The sequence below is a fragment of the Dama dama genome, chromosome 23, assembly GCF_033118175.1.
Source record: "Dama dama isolate Ldn47 chromosome 23, ASM3311817v1, whole genome shotgun sequence".
Taxonomy (NCBI): Eukaryota; Metazoa; Chordata; class Mammalia; order Artiodactyla; family Cervidae; genus Dama; species Dama dama.
Window position 1 is genome coordinate 54796840 of NC_083703.1, and position 20559 is coordinate 54817398.

General features: G+C 56.3%; 2 protein-coding genes across 2 annotated transcripts; both read right to left on the reverse strand.

Moving 5' to 3' along the window:
- Positions 1-290: 290 nt before the first annotated feature.
- OGFR (opioid growth factor receptor) lies at positions 291-7701 on the reverse strand. The gene is made up of 7 exons (XM_061126867.1): positions 7510-7701; positions 5522-5590; positions 4884-4962; positions 3901-3979; positions 3108-3174; positions 2349-2497; positions 291-1630 (listed from the first exon to the last, which is right to left on the reverse strand). The coding sequence occupies exons 1-7, from the start codon at positions 7654-7656 to the stop codon at positions 613-615; spliced, it is 1608 nt and encodes a 535-aa protein (XP_060982850.1). The 5' UTR covers positions 7657-7701; the 3' UTR covers positions 291-612.
- Positions 7702-10061: 2360 nt separating this feature from the next.
- Positions 10062-14370, reverse strand: MRGBP (MRG domain binding protein). The gene is made up of 5 exons (XM_061126868.1): positions 14189-14370; positions 13583-13704; positions 11797-11878; positions 11467-11541; positions 10062-11060 (listed from the first exon to the last, which is right to left on the reverse strand). The coding sequence occupies exons 1-5, from the start codon at positions 14334-14336 to the stop codon at positions 10873-10875; spliced, it is 615 nt and encodes a 204-aa protein (XP_060982851.1). The 5' UTR covers positions 14337-14370; the 3' UTR covers positions 10062-10872.
- Between the last annotated feature and the right edge of the window lie 6189 nt (positions 14371-20559).

Genomic DNA, 20559 nt, shown 5'->3' on the forward strand with positions numbered 1-20559 from the left:
CCTGACACTGCTCCACATCCTTGAATTGGTGACAAAAGGCAGCCTAGGGACCCAATGCCCAGCCCCAGAGGCTCTGGGTGGCTGTGCGATCAGGGTGCATTTTGGGGGGTGTATGCTGGGGGGCACACATGCTCAGGAGGGCCGCACCAGGGTCACACGCTAGGCACTTCCACAGCAAAGTGGTGACACAGCTAGGCCATATGCAACCACGAGTCCAGCCAGAGTTACTCATGAAACCAGCCCCTCCCCTGCCCTGGCCATCCACGAGCTGCCATCCATACCGGAAACACTCAAAGTCAAATGAGTTTATTCAGAAAAGGCCTCTGCACCAGAGTAAGAAAATGAGCACCCCCTCCCATCCCTCCAGACCCTAAAAGGCCAAGTTACAAAGGTGGGGAGGGGGATGGCGGCACAGAGGAGGGAGGAGGTGGGAAGTGAGGTGGAAGGAAGGCGGCTGAAGCCTCAGCCTCCCGGAGGGCCGGGCGTGGCCTCCTCGCAGCTGGAGTGACCACCAGGGACAGGCCAACAGAGGTGGATGCTGAGAACAGCTGACAACGTGGCTCCCAGGCCTGTGGCAGGGCAGGGCCAGGAGGCCCACGGGTGTCCCCTTCCCTAAGGCTCTCCGGGATGGACACGAGGTCCCTCCTCTGCGGGCTCTGCCCTCTCCTCCACCTCTGGTCCTGCAGTGGCTGGGCTCCCAGGGGCACTCTGCTCCAGCCCTGCCTGGCCTTCTGCTTCCTCTTTGACCCCATTTGTGCCCTCTTCAGCCTCTGAGCACTCGGATGGTTCAGGGGGCTTAGTGGTGGCCAGTGTCAGGGTGCCACTGTTGGCTGCTGCCTCTGGGTGATCACTGGCACCTTGGTCCATCTTCCTTCGCTTCCTCACCTCATCGGCCACCTTGGCCCCCGGAGGCTGGGGGCAGAGCTGCTTGGCCTCCTCTGGGGCCTGGCTGACCACTTCCTGGGTCTCTGCCCTGTGGCTGCCCTGGCTGAGGGCGCAGCCCTCCAGGTTCAGGGCTATCTTCTCCACCTCAGAGGCGCTGGCTCCTGGCTCCCCCAGGGCCCGCTCCCGCAGATTTGCCTCCAGCTTCCTCTTCTTGCTCTCCTTGGGGTTTGGTGACTCTGGTCCCTGCTCCTCACTGGTCTCATCTCCCTGGTCCCTCTCCAGGGCTCTGACCTCCTGAGACTCTGTGCCAGGCAGCTGGGGACCCTCAGCCAGTGGGCCTGCCTCCTCATCCTTCCCCAGCCCACAGATGTGCCTCTGGGTGCCGACTTCAAGGGTGGGTTCCCCAGGGGTCTCCTCCTCCTTCGCCTCTCTGGGGCAGGCCAGCCGTGGTGAGCAGGGTGGCGAGCATGGCTTGAACTTCTGCAATTTGTCCTCGGGCCCCCAGACGAACCTGCAGCGGGGCCGGAAGTGCTCCCAGGCGAAGTGCAGCAGCTCGCGGCGCTGGTGCCGGCAGCGCACAGTGAACACGAAGTAGTCCAGGGCACTGTGCCGCAAGCCCGGCAACTGCCTCCGCACCAGCGTCTCCTCCAGGAAGAAGCGGGCCAGAGGTGCCTGGTAGTGGGCCAGCCCCAGCTCCCCCAGAGACTTGAGGATGCGGGTGATGCGGAGGTTGTTGTGGCTGTGCCTGGTGGGGACAGGAGGCGCTGGTGGGGCTGCACATGGTGGGCAGTGCTCAGCCAGACTGCCCTTCTCCACCCCGCCCCCACTCCCCCAAGAGGCTGGTGTCCACCAGTAGAGACACTCCAGCCCACAGGTCAGCCCCCATTCCCACCCTGTCCTCAGGTCCCTGAGAAGATGGCCTGTGGACCTGGATCATGTTTGGTGAAGGACTGTGATGTATTCCCTAGAAGGGTGACTGTCCCCTTGGTCCCATGGAACACCCACCCCCAGCACAGCTGGAGATGAACCAGATGGGGACCCTCTAGAGGCAGGGGTGTTACCCACGTGCCCTGAGCTGCCCCTCCCCTCCACCCAGTGCCTCCCAGGGGGGCGAGGGGAGGATGTCTCCCATACCCCCCAGGTGGGGTAATCAGGGATGTAGTTAAAGTGACGGAGCCCCTGGCAACCCAACCCATGCCTACATGGGTGGCAGGCCACAGTCAAGAAGCCCACAGCTGAATCAGGTGGCACTCACCCCTACTCCCCCTGCTCCCTCCCCAGTCCTGCCCCACCTGGTCCCATCGTCACCCCTTGTTCTTGCCCCCACCCTGCCATTTCCCCACCTCCACAAGCTCAGAGGATGCTGGGAGTCTCAGGCCCCACCTTGCAGGCCCCCTCCCCAGAGATGTTCCTCTGCAATCAGAGACCAGCTGTGCAGACCCCTAAGCTCCCAGCCTGCTCACCAGTTGAGGTTTTGGAAGCGTTTCTGGTAGTTGTGTGCTCGGCACACCCGGCCGGTATCTCGGTCCTCGAGCTGGATCCCAAAGAAGCCCAGCATGAGCTCATAGGCCTGGACCAGCCGCTCCCTGACCTCCTCGGACTTCTTAAATGCCTGGAAAAGCCCCCAAGGGTGGCGGAGAGCTCAGTGTCAGTGCAACACAGCCAAGAGCTGGACACCTTCCTCAGGCCCAAATTCACCTGCAGCCTTGGCTCAGACCCTCAGGGTGAAGGGCCAGGGCACAGGAGCCCAGGGCTGCTCACTTGACTCTGAACTGGCACCAGATCTCCCCAGCCTGAGGCATGTGCTGTAGCCTTGAGAGGAACTCCCTGACCTGCGGAAAGACCTCAGGGACCCCAGGGCTGGACATGGGACTGCAAGCACCCATCCTGTCTCTTGGGCACACCTGCTCGGCCTCCCCAGCTCCTGGAACCCCCTCCCCACTCTCCAGGCATCATCGATCCAGCCCAAACCAGGGCTGACTAAGGCAAAGCCTGGTCACTCTGACTGCTCGTGGCCCCTTCCCTAGACCCCTGGACATGAGCAACCCTCGCAGTCAGATTTCTCTGGAAGCCTGCAAGGAGCACTGAGGGCCAGAAGCAAGGACCACTTATGAGGGAAGATAATAAAACTGTGGGCAGAGGAGTCCTACAGTTCCTGTTCCCAATGGACCCGTGAACACCTGCGGCTAGCCGTGACCCATACCTCGACCTCCAGAGCTCACCTCGATCTCCCGGAGTGTGAGGGGCTTGGCATGCCAGTTCACCCCCGGCTCCCTCAGTGGAAACAGCCTGTGAGGGAAGGGATGGCACAGGCCCGGTAAGCGGCACACATGGCCCCCGGGGCTCTCTGCTCAACTCTGGCAGGGTTGGCTGGACCTCACCTGCCACACATGCTGTGGTCTCTCCCCAGTCAATAAAGTCAAAAGGGTGAGGATGGGAGAGCTCCAGGGGGAGTGCCCAGGATAAGGGCCCAGGACAGCCCAGCCACAGGAGTCCCGCCTGCCTGCACATCAGCAGGGCACCTGCCAGACAGCGACCCCCCTCCCTACCATTCCCTTTCATCCTCATGTTCTTCTTTGCCGCCCACCATTAATGCTGCAGAATTATTCTCAGGGATATCCTGTGCTCTGAGTCGGTCTCCTGCAAGCCGTCCTTAAAGGACATTGCATTTGCAGGCCAGCGTCCGGGGGGCACCTAGGCACCATTAGAACCCGCCCTTGCGGCAGAGGGGCTCTGCGGACAGATTCAGGACAGCCTCAGGGGGCCTCCAGCGAGCCAGCTGGTTGACTGCTCTTGTTGTTCCCCAAAGCCAGCGTCAAACCCCAGCAGCAGAGGCTGTTCCCAGCTGGAGAACCCAGACGCGGTCTCGCCTTAGCTGGCCCTCGCCTGCAGAGCCAGGCACCTGGCACGGAGGGCAGTGCGCCTGCTCAGTAGGCGCGGAGCCTGGAAGAGGCGGAGCCAGGATCCAGTCTGGGCGGGGCCTCAAGCCCCTTCTCAGAAGCCCCGCCCACTCACCACTGGATGTAGGAGTGATTGTCCTCCAGGAGTTCATAGTCTTCCTTCCAGTTCTGAAGAATGTCCTCAATGAAACAGCCTGGGAGCCCCACAGAGACAAGTCAGGGGGACTGCTGAAAGCCCCTCCCCCCACCCCTTTCATGAGGACCTTGGGGCTTGGCAGCTTCAGGTTGTGCACACTGCCTGTGATGTTAACCCAATTTAGGCTGACCACCACTCTGCAATCTGGAAGGTGAACCCTTATGGCTGATAGAGGGCAGACCGGAGCGGGCAGGCCATGCTGGGCACTGTGGGCCAGAGGACCCAGGAGGCCCCAATGGGGAAGAGCGAGTGGTCCTACACCTGCACCTGTCTTTGCAGAAGGGGGGCCTTGCTGCACCCCACAAACCACAGGCTGCTAGCTAGAGTTCTGCCCTCACACAGAGCCTGCCACCAAGCCCCATGCTGCAGCTTGGTCTCTGCAGGGCACCCGCCACTTTCTGCAAAGAGCCTGGAGGGAAATATTTGAGGCTGTGTGGCCCCTGATGTGTGCAGCAAAGGAGCCATGGACAACAAGTATGTGGATGGGTTCTGATAAAACCTCACCCTGGACACTGGTATTTGAATCTCATATGATTTTTCGCATGTCATAAATGTTATTGTACCATAAAACTTTCCCAACTGTTTAAAAGGTAAAAACCATTCCTTCCTATTAGTTTATGTATGCAGCTTCCTCACTATGGAGGTAGTCGAGCAGTCATGACAGAGACTGTGGGCCTGCAAAGCCACCAGCATTCATCACCTGACCCTTTGGACCATGGTGGCCACTGTGTCCAGGCCAAGGGTTGGGGCCCTGGGAGTCCCTCAGCAGCTTCGGGGTGTGGGGGGGGTGCACTGTGGGGCTATATCTGAAAGCCACAGGTTCAAACCATGTCACAGCAGACCAGACAGGCAGAGAGGAACACCCCCAGAATGGAGCCGCCGGCAGCTGGGCAGGTACACACCGTTAGGCAGGAACCGAATCTCATTTTTGTAGAAACTCAGGTTGAGCATGTCGCCATTGTCATCTCCTTCTACCAGATCCTACGGAGTCAGATAAAGGTGATAAGGTGTCATCCAAACAGGCTGCCTCCAAGGACCACTCATACTGAAGCATTTCTGAGGCGGGTGGGAGAGAGGTGTTGGCTCTTGGCCCATGAACCTCCAGACATCCTGAGGGCTGGTGAAGACCCCAGGTGCCAAGCCTGGGTCCCCCACCCCACAGGGGAGGACCAGCCTTCATACTTAGGAGATAGCAGCCACCACCAGTGACGACCACTCTGACCACCAGTGATAACCATCCCTCTCTCAACAACGTGGGCCAGGGCTGGGAGGTCCCCTTCATCTGCACCCCAGAGACAGTCCACCAGTTCCCTGAGACTCGGGTGCAGAGGGCAGGGGCTGAGGACAACAGAAGCCATGAGATGGGCTGGTGGGGCCTCCTGTGGATGAGCTGGCAGCTGGTGCTGTCACGGTGTGAAAGGTGAGGGTGCTGTGGTGGGAATTAGGGCGTGGTGCTCTCACCCCGTGATTATAGGAAGGATTCAGTCCTGGTGGGCTGCGGGGGTGGGTATGGGGGGCGGGTCTGTGCACAGATACCTACCGGGTAGTGGTGCCGGTACCGGCGTGTGTCCCGTGCAGCTCGCCAGTTTCGGGACCCTGTCACCTTGAGCTGTGGAGAGAGAATGGATCAGATCCCAGTGGGGAGACCCTCCCCATTCCTCAAGGCAGCCAGCAAGAAGGACCCACTCCAGGGAGGCCCCACCCTGGTGAGGGCAGCAAGGACTGGGCCTAGCTGCCAGCAATGTCAGAGGGGCCAGAGTAGCTGGAGTGAGCCCTCCAGACTCCAGGCCAATGTACATTCTTGGGGTGCCCCGTGACTCCAGCATCATTTTCTCCTCCCATGTTTGCTGGCATCACAGTTCAGGACCTCCTCTGGGAACCCTGACTCCCCCAACACTTCCTCCTTGCCCTGCGCTCTAAGCTGACACCTAAGGGGCTGTATACCCAAGGGCAATGGCCTTGCCACCAAGAGCCCCAGATGCTTCTGAAAGGGGTTTCTTAGCCAGATGCCAGTTAGGTCAATGGACAGTGCGTGGAAATGAAACTCAGCAGAAACTGCCCCGCCCCCCATCAGCATCCATTTCTCAGCCTCCCTGGGTTGGTCCAGAGGGCAGGTCCTGACCAATGCTGGTCACGTGCACAGCTCAGAGCAGGGCCAGTGCCATAGGTGCACAAATGAGCGTCCAGGAGGAAGCACCAAAAAGCTACACCGGGACCCAGTGTGGGGCGGCCAGGAAGGACCCATGGGGGACTGGAGAGGAGATTGGGACTCTGTAGAAGGAGAGAAGCCATAGCAGAGGGACAGGGAAGAGGTCACAGGACCATGGGCATCTCACAGGAAGGTCCACGTGCCGAAGCACTGCTTTAGGAGTGTGGCCCACGGAGCTACAGTGAGGATGGCGTCCTCCTATCTAAGCTGCACCACGTCCAGCTTAGGGGCATCTGCTTGGGGGAAGAGGTGGATTCCTGCCCTGTGACCCTGACCACTGCCCAGCCTACCTACCCTAGGAACTCGTGCCTGCCTGAAACACTGGAAATGTGCCAAGGTCGCCGGCCTTCTCGGCAGGCCCAAGAGCCCCTTGGGGTTCCTCTTGCCGACCGACCACTCCAAGACCCAGAGAGAAACTTGAACACCAGAGTGCTCATCTGCAGTACTGATAATCCATCACCGAGACCACTAAGCCTGAAACTCAAGCTTCCCCAGACACGGTGCCAAGATACCCTGGTCCCAGAGGGAGGGGGACACGTGGTGACAACTATCACTTGGAACCCTCCCTCTCACCTGGAACCCCAGCTGGAGCAATGGCATCCACTCAGGGATTGTGACACCTGGTGAGTACCAGCAAGTAACTGCCGGTAATGTTGAATAACCATGGTTATGACAAGTAACCAGTGGTGACAACAAGGAGCTCGTGGGCACACCAGCTGCTCTGGCTCAGGCAAGCCACACACATGTAGCCTTTAAGGCCACCTCCAGACGACATGAGGTGAACCCCGGTCAGAGCGGGTAGGTGCTGCACCTAGTGAGGGTCAACCGGGTGGGGCAGGCTGGGGGCTCTGGGGCCTGGGGAAGGGTGGAGGCAGCAGCTCCAGGAGAGGCGGTGAAGAAAGCCAGAGCTGAGGACTGGGTCTGTCTAGAGGACAGAGCCAAGGGCCTAAGGCTGGGATGTGACAGGGGAGTCAAGGATGTGCTGGGGCGATCCTCTGGAGGAAGTGTCACCGCGCGGATCTGGCCCTGGGGACAAGGGTCTGAGGGTGGCCCTGGATTCCCTGCAAGGTGCCCTGGTAGGGGAGCGCGCGGGGGAGAGGGTTGGGGAGGACCTCAGCGTGTCCTGGGGACCAGGACAGGGCGGGAAAGGGGCAACCGTTGGAGATGGGGAGCCGGGCCCCAAGCCGGGTCTCTGGGAGGTGCCCGCACACCTGGCCCTGCGGCGGGGCGGGGAACGGCTTGCCAGCAGCAGGACTTTGCCCCCTTTGCCGCCGCGGCCTCCCCAGGGGCGCCGGGTTCCCAGGGCGCGGGGGCGGCACCTGGAGCGCGCTGGGCCGCGCGTCCTCCTCGGCCTCCGCGTTCCCCGGAGCGCCGGTCTCGCCATCCTCGCCGGCCTCCGCCCGCGGGCCCTCGCCGTCCTCCTCCTCATCCTCGTCCCAGGTCGAGTCGCAGTCCGGGTCCTCCATGCTCAGGTGGCGGCGGGACCCGCTCCGGCGGAAGCGAAAATGAAACAGGGAGGAAGCGCGGGGGCGGGCCGGAGGCGGGCCGGGGGGCGGGTCGGAGGCGGGCCCGGGGCTGTCGTCTCGGCCCGCCCAGTCCTGAGGAGGACCGTCTCCAGGATGTACCCTCCAAGGATGTCCCTCCGGAGGAGGCCTGTCCTCCCCCACACCGAGAAAGCCTCTCCGGAGGACGCTCGCCTCTCCCCCGAGGTTGCCCCCCTCCATGCCCACCTAGGTGTGGATTTCTCCCTGGAGAGGACCCTTGGGGGGTGCTCCCCAGGGTACCCTCTCAGAATCCTCCCAGGTCCCCTTTCCCCTGGAGAATGGCCTCCTCCACCCTGGAGGACCAGAACCACTGCCCCGCCCCCATGTTCTCCTCAGAAAAATGTAGACAGGAAGCCCGCCCCCTGAGGAGGTCCCCCAGAGCACCCCTAGAACGTCCCTTCCCCTCCGAACACCCTCCCCTGCAGGGCACCTCTCTCCACCATGATCCTCCCAAGGATGACCTAAGGAAGGATGTCCCCTTGAAGGGTGGCCCCCCTGGAGCTTGTCTGTAGCAGATGTCCCTCCACAAGTGTGCCCCTAGGAGAATACCCCCAAGTTGTCCCCCAGGTATCCCCCCAGGACGCCTCCCTTAGGAGACCCCCGGGTGCCCCCCAGGTGTGGGCTGGGGCAGCACTTTCATCAGATGTCCTCTGAGGAGTGACTTGCTTTCAGGATGCTTCAGGTGAACAGCAGAACTCCTCTTGCTGGACAGTGGGAATGGAGATCCCCATGTCCCCTCCAAAGGTTCACACCCAGGTGGTCTGCCTTTTCAAGGCCATTAGGAGGGTCTCTCTCCAGTCCTGACAGTCCCATAGTGCAGTGTCCTCGTGGGCCTAACCTGCTGTCCCCTTTGCTGCAGGTAATGGTTGTAAGACAGCACAGGTGCTGCCATCACTGACTTGGAGGCACCAGGTAAAGACCCAGACACCTGGAGGCAGGAATGACCCAGGATCACCCTCAGGGCTGGTCAACAGAGACTGAGGCCCTGCTCAGTCCTGCAGGCTGCCAGGCCTCAGGTTGGTATGCCCAAGGATGTGACAGTCCTTGAGCTGTGCATCTGGGGACAGCTCGGAGCTGGACAGAACCTGCCAGTCTTGGCCATGGGCACGGCTGAAGACCCTTCTTCATGCTGGTGCCAACTCCTTGCAGGCTTACCAACCTCCGTTACCTCTCTGGGTACCATCTCGCCTGGACAACCTTCTAGGACAGTGGTGACTCCCCCAAAAGTGTGGAGTTCTGGGCATTTCTGCAAAGCTTCTGCCACTGATGGCCAGGGTAGGTGTCCCAAGGAGCAGGCAACAGATAGGCAGGCTGTCAGGCATTGTTCGGAGCTGGCCTATTGCAGACTGTGGCCACAGGCCTGGACTTCTCCTTAGCTGACTTGCAGTTGGCTGTGACTAGACCCTGGCTGTGACTTCTGGAGGGATGGGGCCCTCTGATGAGGCACTGCTGGGTGCTGGGCACTCTGAGAGCACTTGGGTGGATGGGCAGGCTCCCCCACCTCTACCAGAAAACAGATAAGCATGGACTGGAGGACACAGGGCCGTAGCTACAGGCTGCGGCACTCAGAGCACAGCCTCCCATACCGCCTCCTGCCACACACATGACTTGTTCTCAGATGGGGCCCAGCTTCTGCTTTACAAGTGCCAGCCACACTTGACTGCACCAGGGTGCCGTCTAGATGCCCTTCCCTGTGGTAGGAGGCCCCTCTGAAAGTGTGATCTTCTCCTGGAATCTCACGTCATGGGGCCCTTAGGCACCAGGTCTGACTGTGGGGTGTAAGCTTTTGCTTCAGCTTCCTGCACGGGGCAGTCAGGACAGAAGGCCAGGGCTGCTCAGGGTCAGTAGACCTGACATGAGACACTCCATGCCAGGCACTGCGGGCCCTATTGGGGCAGCAGGTGCCGGCCTCCAACCCCCACCGGGCCACCTCTCAGCCCACGGAGCCCCATGGGCTCAGGGATTTCCAACCACCTGTGGCTGATGTTGGGGGGATGGGTGGCACCAATGTCCTCGTGGTTTGTCAGGATGAGGGTGAGCACCTCCTCTCTCACTTGGGAGGCCTGAGCTCCGCCCCAGTTCGCATGCTGGTGGGAAGTAAGCACTACTCCCACCAGGCACCACTCTGACTGGGTGCCTCTCTTGACGTTTTTTATTTGAAGGGATGCTCACATGCAACAAAGTAGCCACTCTAGACCTGTTACTAGTTTGTATATTCATTGTATCAAGTGATCCAAGTACATCAAAGCCTAGCTTCAGTTATAAATCTTGAAAAAGACAACCTCCTAAGAAAAGTTAACTTTGGTATCACAATCACACAACTCCAGTTGCTTTTTTGTGCTTTAATGTCCCTCAGTCAAAAGTAAGTGTGTCTGGGTCAGCCTGGTGCCCAGGCTGCATCCTCCCTCAGCCTGCCTCCCTCTGCTCATTCATTTGGTCTGTTTGCCAGTGCAGTGACTCGAGAATACAAAAATAACCGCTACAAATTCTTTGTATCTGGCATATAAAAACTGAGTGAAAAGTATCTCAGTAGTCTGTTACCTTAAAACAAAACATCTCAGGAAAAAATACAACACAGGTTCAACTTCTGCAGTACTTTTTTCATATAAAACCCTAGTAAAATAGGCTTCTTAAAAATTAAATAGTGAAATACCAACCAAATTATATACATCATTACAGTACAGGTGAATGAGGCAAAGTACCCAGTTCTCAGTCTCCCTGGTGGTGGAAGGGCCGGCGCCTGCGGCCTGACGCTTCCCTGAGGCTGCAGTCAGTTGAGAGCGAGCCTTTGACTGGTGGACAGATGGACAAACGGGAAGACCCGGGCCCCTCAGAGCAGAGAGGCAGTCCATGTTTTATTGCTTGCTGTGCCCGCTCTCTGCCCACGCAGCTTGGCCCCAGGTGCAGCTGAGCCAATGCGATGGAACCCACAAGTGTCCAGAGAGGACACGGCCTGGGCTCACACATCCCGGGCCTCAGCATCTGAGCGGGACCCGTCCTGGGCGTTGGGGGCCATCTGAGCCCAGATGGTCTGAGTGACACCTCAGGAGCCTCTGGCACCTGAGGGCAGGCAGCAGGGCTGGTGGCATTTGACCCGCCGACTGCCTGGAGACCACAGCACCCGCCTGCTGCAAGTGTCTACGTCCGGCGCCGCTTGGCTGCACTGGGGCTGGAGGGGTTGCTGTTGGCGGTCAGGACTTTGTCAGTGACCCGGCTGCGCTTCCGCTTGTCTGACCCCTCTTTGGACCCCAAGTCCGAGTTGTTCTTTTCTTTGTCTTTGCTGGACTTTTCTGTTGCTTTCCCCAAGCTTCCTGAAGATGAAAAAACTGGGAGACAAAATCATTTGGCTGAAAACAGAATATCCAAAATTTTATTTCATCTTCCTGTTCAGTTACAAAAATCTATACCTATGTACAGGACATCGACCCCAAAAGGCTCCTCCCTAGCTAGGGGTGCCTGCATGGCTGTGCCCATCTTTGCTTCTCGGGGTTCACCCTGCACTGAAAAGGCTGCCACCCATTCTACTTCAGTTGGGCACCCTCTGGCACCCCCACCCCCCTAGGTTGGCCCCGAGAGTGACTCCCCTGTGTGGGAGGCTCTCCCCGAGCAGACAGAAGCTGCCTTAGCTGCTGAGACAGATGAATGACTCCATTGCCCGTGATGGGGAGGCCTTGCCGGGCTGGGGTCCATGCCCCTGGGGCCCTAGGGTGGGACGGCAAGCTCCACACTTACCATCATCAGCCCCATTGTGGGGGTCCACATCTTCCTTCATTTCCTCTTTCATTTCCTCCTCGATGATCACTTTTCCTGTGGGGAGATGGCCGATGATGACCTGGAGCCTGCAGTGGTGAGCGCCGTGGCCCCGCCTGACCACGGTGGCTCAGGCCAGGGGCTGCTCCCGACTTGGGAGGTGTCTTCCCCTGTTCTGGAGGCCCCCAGACCGCCCCATCCTGGAGGGTGAATACCACCCAGCCAGTGACCCTCACTCTCTGAGGCTCGTGACCTTCACCCTGACATCGCCACCTTTTCCCATTCCCAAATCTGCCCTTGCCTGAGTCATACCTTCTCGGACTTCTTGAATGATTTCTTCTGGAAGGACGAAATTCCTCTCTGGATTTGGGAACGGAAGAATCTCAGACTCGTGCTAATGACAAATAAGGGTTTTTTTTTTTTTTAGAAGCAAAGAAGAAAATATGATTTTAAATTATCACATTTTAAAGAAAAGGTGACTAGAGATGTAAGAGCCAACTCAGGAGTGACCAACGAGCACAGATGACTGTCCTGGGGGGCTGCAGTGGGCAGGCGTGGGGCCTGAGGCCTTTGTTCTCTCTCGTGGAAACCAGGCAAACAAAGCAAAATGGAGGAGGCACCAGGAATGCTCATCAGGCTCCACTTGTTCCCCAGATCACATAGGCCCGGAGGGACAGAGAGCCAGAAACACCACCACCAGACAAAGGGAAAGGTGAGCTGGCGGGAAGGGTCTCTGGGTTGGGAGGGGATTCAGGAGACAGGGCTTCTAGTCCCCAACTTGGGAGCTGAGCTGACAAGCCAGGTGGTCAGTGAGTAAGTGTGCCAACTGCCAGCCAGGAGCTTCACAAACCCTGAGAGCTCCCGGGCCCATGGTCATCCCGTGGGGTGGGATCCACAGACCCGTATTTACAAGGTCCCAGGTGACCATGGCATCAGCTCCATAGCGGTACTGGGGTCCAAGGAACTGAGGAAGGAAGGGCCACCTGTCCTGGACTGAGAGCCCCCTTGGAGGTCCCCACAGCTGAGTATCATGGGGACCCTGTGCTGGGCATCATGGCCTCAGCACCCTCTGAGCCAGCATCTGCACTTGAGAGCCATCTGTCCTGTCTACTGCACCAAAGGCCCCCCAGGACACGGGCCCTGCCGTACTTGTCTCTGTGTCCAGCTCTGGGCCCCAGTCTGGAGTGGAGATGCAGGAAGTGTCTGGGGGCCAGGTGACACCCCAACATGACAAGCATGGGGGTCCTCACAGGACCCAGGAATTCTGGGGAAGTGGGGCCCCAACTGGTGGGCACAGCCCTTTGGGGGGCCTGCTTCAGTTCAGCAGCTTGACCGCAAGTTTCCGGGTGCTAAGTGCGGGCTGGGGGTCAGAGAGATGCTGTCATTTCTCTCCCGTCTCTGCCTTGTGACAAGGAGGTGCAAACGACTTGCCCAAGCCCAACAGGGAACTTGTGGTGGTGAGGGTTAAGGACACAAGCGGGTCTGAGCTTCACTGTCTGCCTCATGACAAGCACCAGGTCTCAGTGGGAGGAGGGTTCGGTGGCGGTACAGCCCCGAGTCCTGCTGCCTGCTGCCACAGGGCCCTGACTCCTGCTGTTCCTCTGCAGGGAACACCCACCTGTCTTTTCTGCTGTCCTGGTTACCCAGTTGACCTGCTCTCCCTCAGACCTGGCATCTGGGGGTTCCCTGAGGGAGGCCTTCTGGTCACCCTGGTTCTCACAGAAGCCACCATATTCATCTCAATGTGACTCAGACCCAGTCACCTTCCTACCTATAGCACTCGGGAGTTTTCCACAGGACTGACAACCTAAGAGCCCCCTCCCACACAGGCCTCAGCTCTCTAGTTATCTCCTGGAAAGATCTTAACTGGACCTCCTCTCCCCCCCCTAAATCTAAGATAGGTTCAGTGCAATAACTAGCTACTGTCACCAGGCTTGTGTTTTCATAAAACTACCCAGAGCTATCTCGTTTAACAGCTGGTCACCTGTGGGACATCCTGGATGTCAAGGTCCCTGAGGCTAGGACCTGGTGGGGGCGGGGGGAGGCGGTGTGGAGGGGGCTCCCTGCCAGCGGCTCTGGCTGCGGGGGTCCAGCTCACCAGTGCTTGCATGTCATACATGGTGCTCAGGTGGTCCCAGATGACCTTGGATGGGACCTGCCGACCGATGTTTTGGCTGAACTTGTCTCGGATGCAGATCATGTGGAAGTGCCGATTCACACCTGCAGAAGGAAGGGGTCGGCTTGTGGGGGAGCGGTAGGCCAGCTGGTAGGGTGGAGAAGAGAGGTAGGGGGCAAGGGGGAGAGAGCGGGCAGTGATTGCAAGGGTGTAGGGAGGCAAAGGTGGAGGGTGCAGGAGGTAGGAGGTGCGGGGGGGAGAGGTGGGAGAGGAAAAAGCAGGGGTCTGCAGCGGAGGTGTAACGAGGGGACAGGGGTGGGGGTGCACGTGAGGGCTGAAGTCAGCCGGGATGGGTGGCTGGGCACAGGAAGGGGGGAGTCGGGTGGGGGTAGGGTATAGAAGAGGACAGCGAGGGCAGGAGTGGGGGACTGCTGGAGGAAGCATGGGTAGGGTGCGCAGGTGGGGGCAGGGTCGGCGGGGGTGCAGGCGCAGGAGGCCCCGCCCCGCGCGCCCAGCGCGCGTCCCCGACCGTTGCCGGCCGCCCCGCCCCCACGCGGGTGGGCCGCCCCGGCGCGGCGCTTTGCTCACCGACGGGCTTGTGGCCCAGCATGGCGTGGAAGAGGCACACCTCCACCTCGGGGCTCCACACCACCGTCTCCTCGGCCGGGCTGGTGGCAGCCTCCCCCGGCCCCTTGTCGCCAGCCGCACCGCCGCCGCCCACCTCGGCCTCCCCCATGGCCCCGCCGGCCAGCGAGGAGCCCCGGGCGGGAGCGGGCGCGGCCACGAGCTCCGCGCAGGCGCACTCGCGGCGTGGGCGCGCGCTCGACGGGCTCGCTCTCGGGCTATCGCGCGGCGCAGGCGCAGGCGCAGCTGAGCGCTGGGTCGCCGCGCCCCCAGGCGGCCGGGTCCCGCTGCGCAGCGCGGGCAGAGCCGGCGGATCAGGCGAAGGAGTGGGTTTGCGTAGACGGATGGAAATGCCCTAAATTAGATTGTGCCGGTGGCTGCACAGCTCGGGGTAAACCCCGCTGAACTCTGCGCTTACGATGGCGGGATTGCAAGCTGCACCTCAGTAAGAAGCAAAGAAGAAAAAGAACAGGCAACCTACAGTTCCTGCGAGTGGGGGCTCCAAGGGCTTAAACTGCCTCTAGCTGACCCTTGGCCTGAGCGCTGCACAGAGAGGCTCCTGCACACCGGGGCAGGGACGTCAGGGTACAGCCTTCCCGCCCCAGGCCTCCAGGGTGACCAGCATTGGGCCTTGCGGGTTAACCCTGGCCGGGAGGGGCGGGGCCAATCGGGGCGGCCCGCCTGGGCAGTCAGGTGACAAGCTCAAAGCTGCGCCCAATCAAGACCGCCGGCTCCGCCCCGCCCCGCCCCACCCGCGCCCCCGAGGGCTTCTCCCCGCCCCTTCTCCGTCAGGCCGCGCCCACGCGGTGCCCGGGGAGAATACCCAAGTCGGGGAGCGCTCTTGCTCTTCGCCTCTCTCCCGGGTGTAGACGCCGGGTCGGCCTTCCGGGTCCCTTTCCGGCTCTGCGGCTTGCCAGCCGTGTGAGCCAGGCAAGACGCTGAGCCTCTCCAGGCCTCAGTGTCCTCCGTGAAGTGCAACTAACGACGGCGCCTTATCCCGGCGTGCCCTGGGCACACGCTCGCGCTTCTTAGCGGGCATTCGGAACTGCTCTGGCCAGCCTCACTCTCGGAACAGCGGGGACTCAGAGTCTTGGCCTCCCTCATGTGAAGAGCGCTGCTGGTGATGCCAGTCCCCACAGCGTGGGGACACGTGGCCCAGAGGGGATTTCACAGTGACCCAGTGCCACCGGCTGTCCTGGAGCCACGATGTGGAGGGACATTGTGACTCCTTTCCTCTTTCCTTTCCTCCTTTCCTCTCTCTGACCCACAAGTGGGGCTCCCCTCAGGGTTTGCTGTGAGGTGGAATGGAGCACAGCCCAAAGCCACTTCACACGGGCTCTGTCACACAGAAAGTGCTAACAGACAGTGGCCCTCATCATTAATCTCCCTGCACTTGCCGGACACTTCGGGGTCCCTGCTCCTCCACCAGGTCCACCCTCTGCTCATTCTATCCCCACCCAATTCCTGCCTTCTTCAATCTGGAGAGCCTCCTCCTCTAGGAAGCTACCCCCGATGCCCACAAGACAGCCTCAGCCCATCTGTGCCTCTCATGCAATCTCTTCCTCCTGCCTGGGGTCACCTGGGTGCTGGGCTATGTTTTGGTCCTCTCTGGTGGCCGCAGTAGCTGAGCTGTGTTCAACCAGTGGCTGTGGTCCACAGACACCTGGTTCCTTTCATTCCAGGCAGATCCTGGAATGTGTATCTGCAATCAGACTCGATGCAGAAAGACAGGTTGGATGATTTGGGCAAAAGGAAACTGCCTTCTCCACATCCTTCTTACATGAAGCCTCCTGGGTACTACCCATTTGTCTGCTTCACCAGGTTTGTGTGGGACCGTCTCTACCCATGAGTATCAAGACCACCTCTATGCCCAGTGTCAGGGTGGAGCTAAATGCCACACTCAGCTGCCAGGACTTTGCTTAATCCCAGTGATTTGGCTCATTTCTTTGTGTCCCACAGACGTGAGCACAACTGGAGCCAGACTGAGGCAGGATTCAGGAATCTGAACATTGTGCCTGCACCTTCAGCCTCTGCATTGTGGTGAATCAGAAGTTGGGCTTCAGATCACTGCACTGGTGATCCAGTGTGGGCCACTGGGCCACCTGGGACTTATTTAGGATGTGCTGTTGCTGCTAAGTTGCTTTAGTCGTGTCTGACTCTGTGCAACCCCATAGACGGCAGCCCACCAAGCTCCCCCTTCCCTGGGATTCTCCAGGCAAGAACACTGGAGTGGGTTGCCATTTCCTTCTCAAATGCATGAAAGTGAAAAGTGAAAGCGAAGTCTCTCAGTTGTGTCCGACCATTAGCAACCCCATGGACTGCAGCCTACCAGGCTCCTCTGTCCATGGGATTTTCCAGGCAAGAGTACTGGGGTGGGTTGCCATTGCCTTCCCCATATTTAGGATGTGGGTGCATGCTTAGTTGCTTCCATCGTGCCTGACTCTTTGCAACCTATGGACTTTAGCCCACCAGGTTCCTCGTCCAAGGAATTCTTCAGGCAAAAATACTGGAGTGGGTTGCCATGCCCTCCTCCAGGGGATCTGCCCAACCCAGGGATTGAGCCTGCGTCTCTTATGTCTCCTGCATTGACAGGTGGGTTATTTACCACTAGTGCCACCTGGGAAGCCCTATTTAGGATAAGCCTCCTCAAAATAACATACAGAAGAAAAAGTGTTCAAAAGTGAAGTGCAACTGGGTAGAGAGATGTGTGTGGGCCCCCTGTGTATCCTTCTGGGATGATCATGAGAATCTGAGCTGAAGGAAGCCCCTTTAATCTGTGAGTAGAGAGCTGCTGTGAAAACTCTGTTATGGTCAGTTTCTTTCCACCTGGTTACAAAGGCAAGGGGTAGGTGTTGTTAGGGATGAAACATAGCTTTTGGGGAAGGAGGCGGTCACCAGGTGATCACTGATCAATAACTGCCTCCTATGCTTGGCATAGGGGTGTGGGGAGGGCCTGGGTGGGGGCCCTGTCTGCTGGGAGCCCATAGTTGGAGGATCACACTGAAGGAGATGTACTGCAGGGATCAGCTAAGACCAAGGGCTTGCACCAAAAGTTCTGGGCACCTAGACCTCCAGAGCCCTGGGAGGGGTGGAAGATGGGCAGCTCTTCCCCCAGTAAAGAAGACATTGGATCAAAATACCAACTGTTACTTTTCACAGAACTAGAATAATTTAAAAATTTGTACTGAAACATGAAGACCCCGAATAACCAAAATAATCTTGAGAAAGAAGAATGGGTCTGGAGGAATCATGTGTCCTGACATTAGACTATACTATGAAGCTACAGTCATCAAAGCAATAGGTTATTGCCACAAAACAGACACATGGATCAACAGAACTGGCTAGAAAGTGAAGACATAAACCCGCACAATTATGATCAATTTATAACAATAGAGGCAAGAATATACAGTGGAGAAAAGACAGGTCTCTTCAATAAGTGGTGCTATGAAAATGGACAGCTATGGGTAAATAGAATGTGTTTATAAAATTTTCTCACACCACATAAAAAAATAAACTCAAAATGGGTTAAAGACCTAAATATAAGACCAGAAATCATAAAAATCCTAGAGGAAAACATAAGAAGAAATCTATTTGGCATAAATCATAGTGATTTTTTTGGGGGGAGGGAGGGAATCAGTCTCCTAAAGAAAAGGAAATAAAGGCAAAAATAAACAAGTCAGACTTAATTAAACTTAACAGCTTTTGCACAGCAAAGGGAACCATCGACCAAACAAAAAGACAATCTACTGAATGGGAGAAAGTATTTGTAAATGACATGACTGATAAGGAGTTAATATCCAACATACAAAAACAGCTCACACAATTTAGCATCAGAAACAAACAACCTGATTTTAAAAAGGCAAGAAGAACTGAATAGACATTTTTCTAAAGAAAAAATGCAGATAGCCAACAGACACATGGAAAGATGCTCACGTTTGCCGACCATCAGGGAAATGCAAGTCAAAACCATGATATTACCCACACCTGTCAGAATGGCTGTCATTGAAAAAAACACAAATAACAACAGAATGATCTCTGTTCATTTCCAAGGCAAACCATTCAATATCACAGTAATCCAAGTCTATACCCTGACCAGTAATGCTGATGAAGCTGAACAGTTCTATAAAGCCCTACAAGACCTTTTAGAACTAACACCCCCAAAAGATATCCTTTTCCTTATAGGGGACTGGAATGCAAAAGTAGGAAGTTAAGAAATACCTGGAGTAACAGGCAAATTTGGCCTTGGAGTACAGAATGAAGCAAGGCAAAGGCTAATAGAGTTTTGCCAAGAGAACGCACTGGTCATAGCAAATACCCTCTTCCAACAACACAAGACTCTACACATGGGTATCACCAAATGGTCAATACCAAAATCAGATTGATTACAGTCTTTGCAGCCAAAGATGGAGAAACTCTATACAGCCAGCAAAAACAAGACTGAGCTGACTGTGGCTCAGGTCATGAACTCCTTATTGCCAAATTCAGACTTAAATGGAAGAAAATAGGGAAAACCACTAGACCATTCAGGTATGACCTAAATCAAATCCCATATGATTATACAGTGTAAGTGAGAAATAGATTCAAGGGATTAGATCTGATAGAATGCCTGAGCATCTATAGACAGAGGTTCATGACATTGTATAGGAGGCAGGGATCAAGACCGTCCCCAAGAAAAGAAATACAAAAAGGCAAAGTGGTTGTCTGAGGAGGCCTTACAAATAGCTGTGAAAAGAAGAGAAGCAAAAGGCAAAGGAGAAAAGGAAAAATATACCCATTTGAATGCAGAGTTCCAAAGAATAGCAAGAAGAGATAAGAAAGCCTTCCTCAGTGATCAATGCAAAGAAACAGGAAAACAATAGAATGGGAAAGACTAGAGATCTCTTCAAGAAAATTAGAGATACCAAGGAAACATTTCATGCAAAGATGGGCAACAGTAAAGGACAGAAATGGTATGGACCTAACAGAAGCAGAAGATATTAAGAAGAGGTGGCAAGAATACACAGAAGAACTATAGAAAAAAGATCTTCATGACCCAGATAATCACGATGGTGTGATCACTCACCTAGAGCCAGACATCCTGGAATGTGAAGTCAAGTGGGCCTTAGAAAGCATCACTATGAACAGAGCTAGTGACAGTGATGGAATGCCAGCTGAGCTATTTCAAATCCTAAAAGATGATGCTGTGAAAGTGCTGCACTCAATATGCCAGCAAATTTGGAAAACTCAGCAGTGTCCACAGGACTGGAAAAGGTCAGTTTTCATTCCAATCTCAAAGAAATGCAATGCCAAAAAATGCTCAAATTACCACACAATTGCACCCATCTCACACGCTAGCAAAGTAATGCTCAAAATTCTCCAAGCAAGGCTTCAACAGTACGTGAACCATGAACTTCCAGATGGTAGAAAAACCAGAGATCAAATTGCCAACATCCGCTGGATCATCGAAAAAGCAAGAGAGTTCCAGAAAAACATCTACTTCTGCTTTATTGGCTACTCCAAAGTTTTTGACTGTGTGAATCACAGCAAACTGGAAAATTCTGAAAGAGATGGGAATACCAGACCACCTGACTTGCCTCTTGAGAAATCTGTATGCAGGTCAGGAAGCAACAGTTAGAACTGGACATGGAACAACAGACTGGCTCCAAATAGGGAAAGGAATATGTTAAGGCTGTATATTGTCACCCTGCTTATTTAACTTATATGCAGAGTACATCATGAGAAACGCTGGGCTGGATGAAGCACAAACTGGAATCAAGATTGCCGGGAGAAATATCAATAACCTCAGATATGCAGATGACACCACCCTTATGGCAGAAAGTGAAGAAGAACTAAAGAGCTTCTTGATGAAAGTGAAATAAGAGAATGAAAAATTTGGCTTAAAACTCAACATTCAGAAAACTAAGATCATGGCATCTGGTCCCATCACTTCATGGCATATAGATGAGGAAACAATGGAAACGGTGACAGACTTTATTTGTAGGGGGCTCCAAAATCACTGCAGATGGTGACTGCATCCATGAAATTAAAAAGCACTTGCTCCTTGGAAGAAAAGTTTGACCAACCTAGACAGCATATTAAAAAGCAGAAACATTACTTTGCCAACAAAGGTTCATCTAGTCAAAGCTATGTTTTTTCCGGTAGTCATGTATGGATGTGAGAGTTGGACTATAAAGAAAGCTGAGCACCAAAGAATTGATGCTTTTGAACTGTGGTGTTGGAGAAGACTCTTGAGAGTCCCTTGAACTGCAAGGAGATCCAGCCGGTCCATCCTAAAGGAAATCAGTCCTGAATATTCATTGGAAGGACTGATGCTGAAGCTGAAACTCCCATACTTT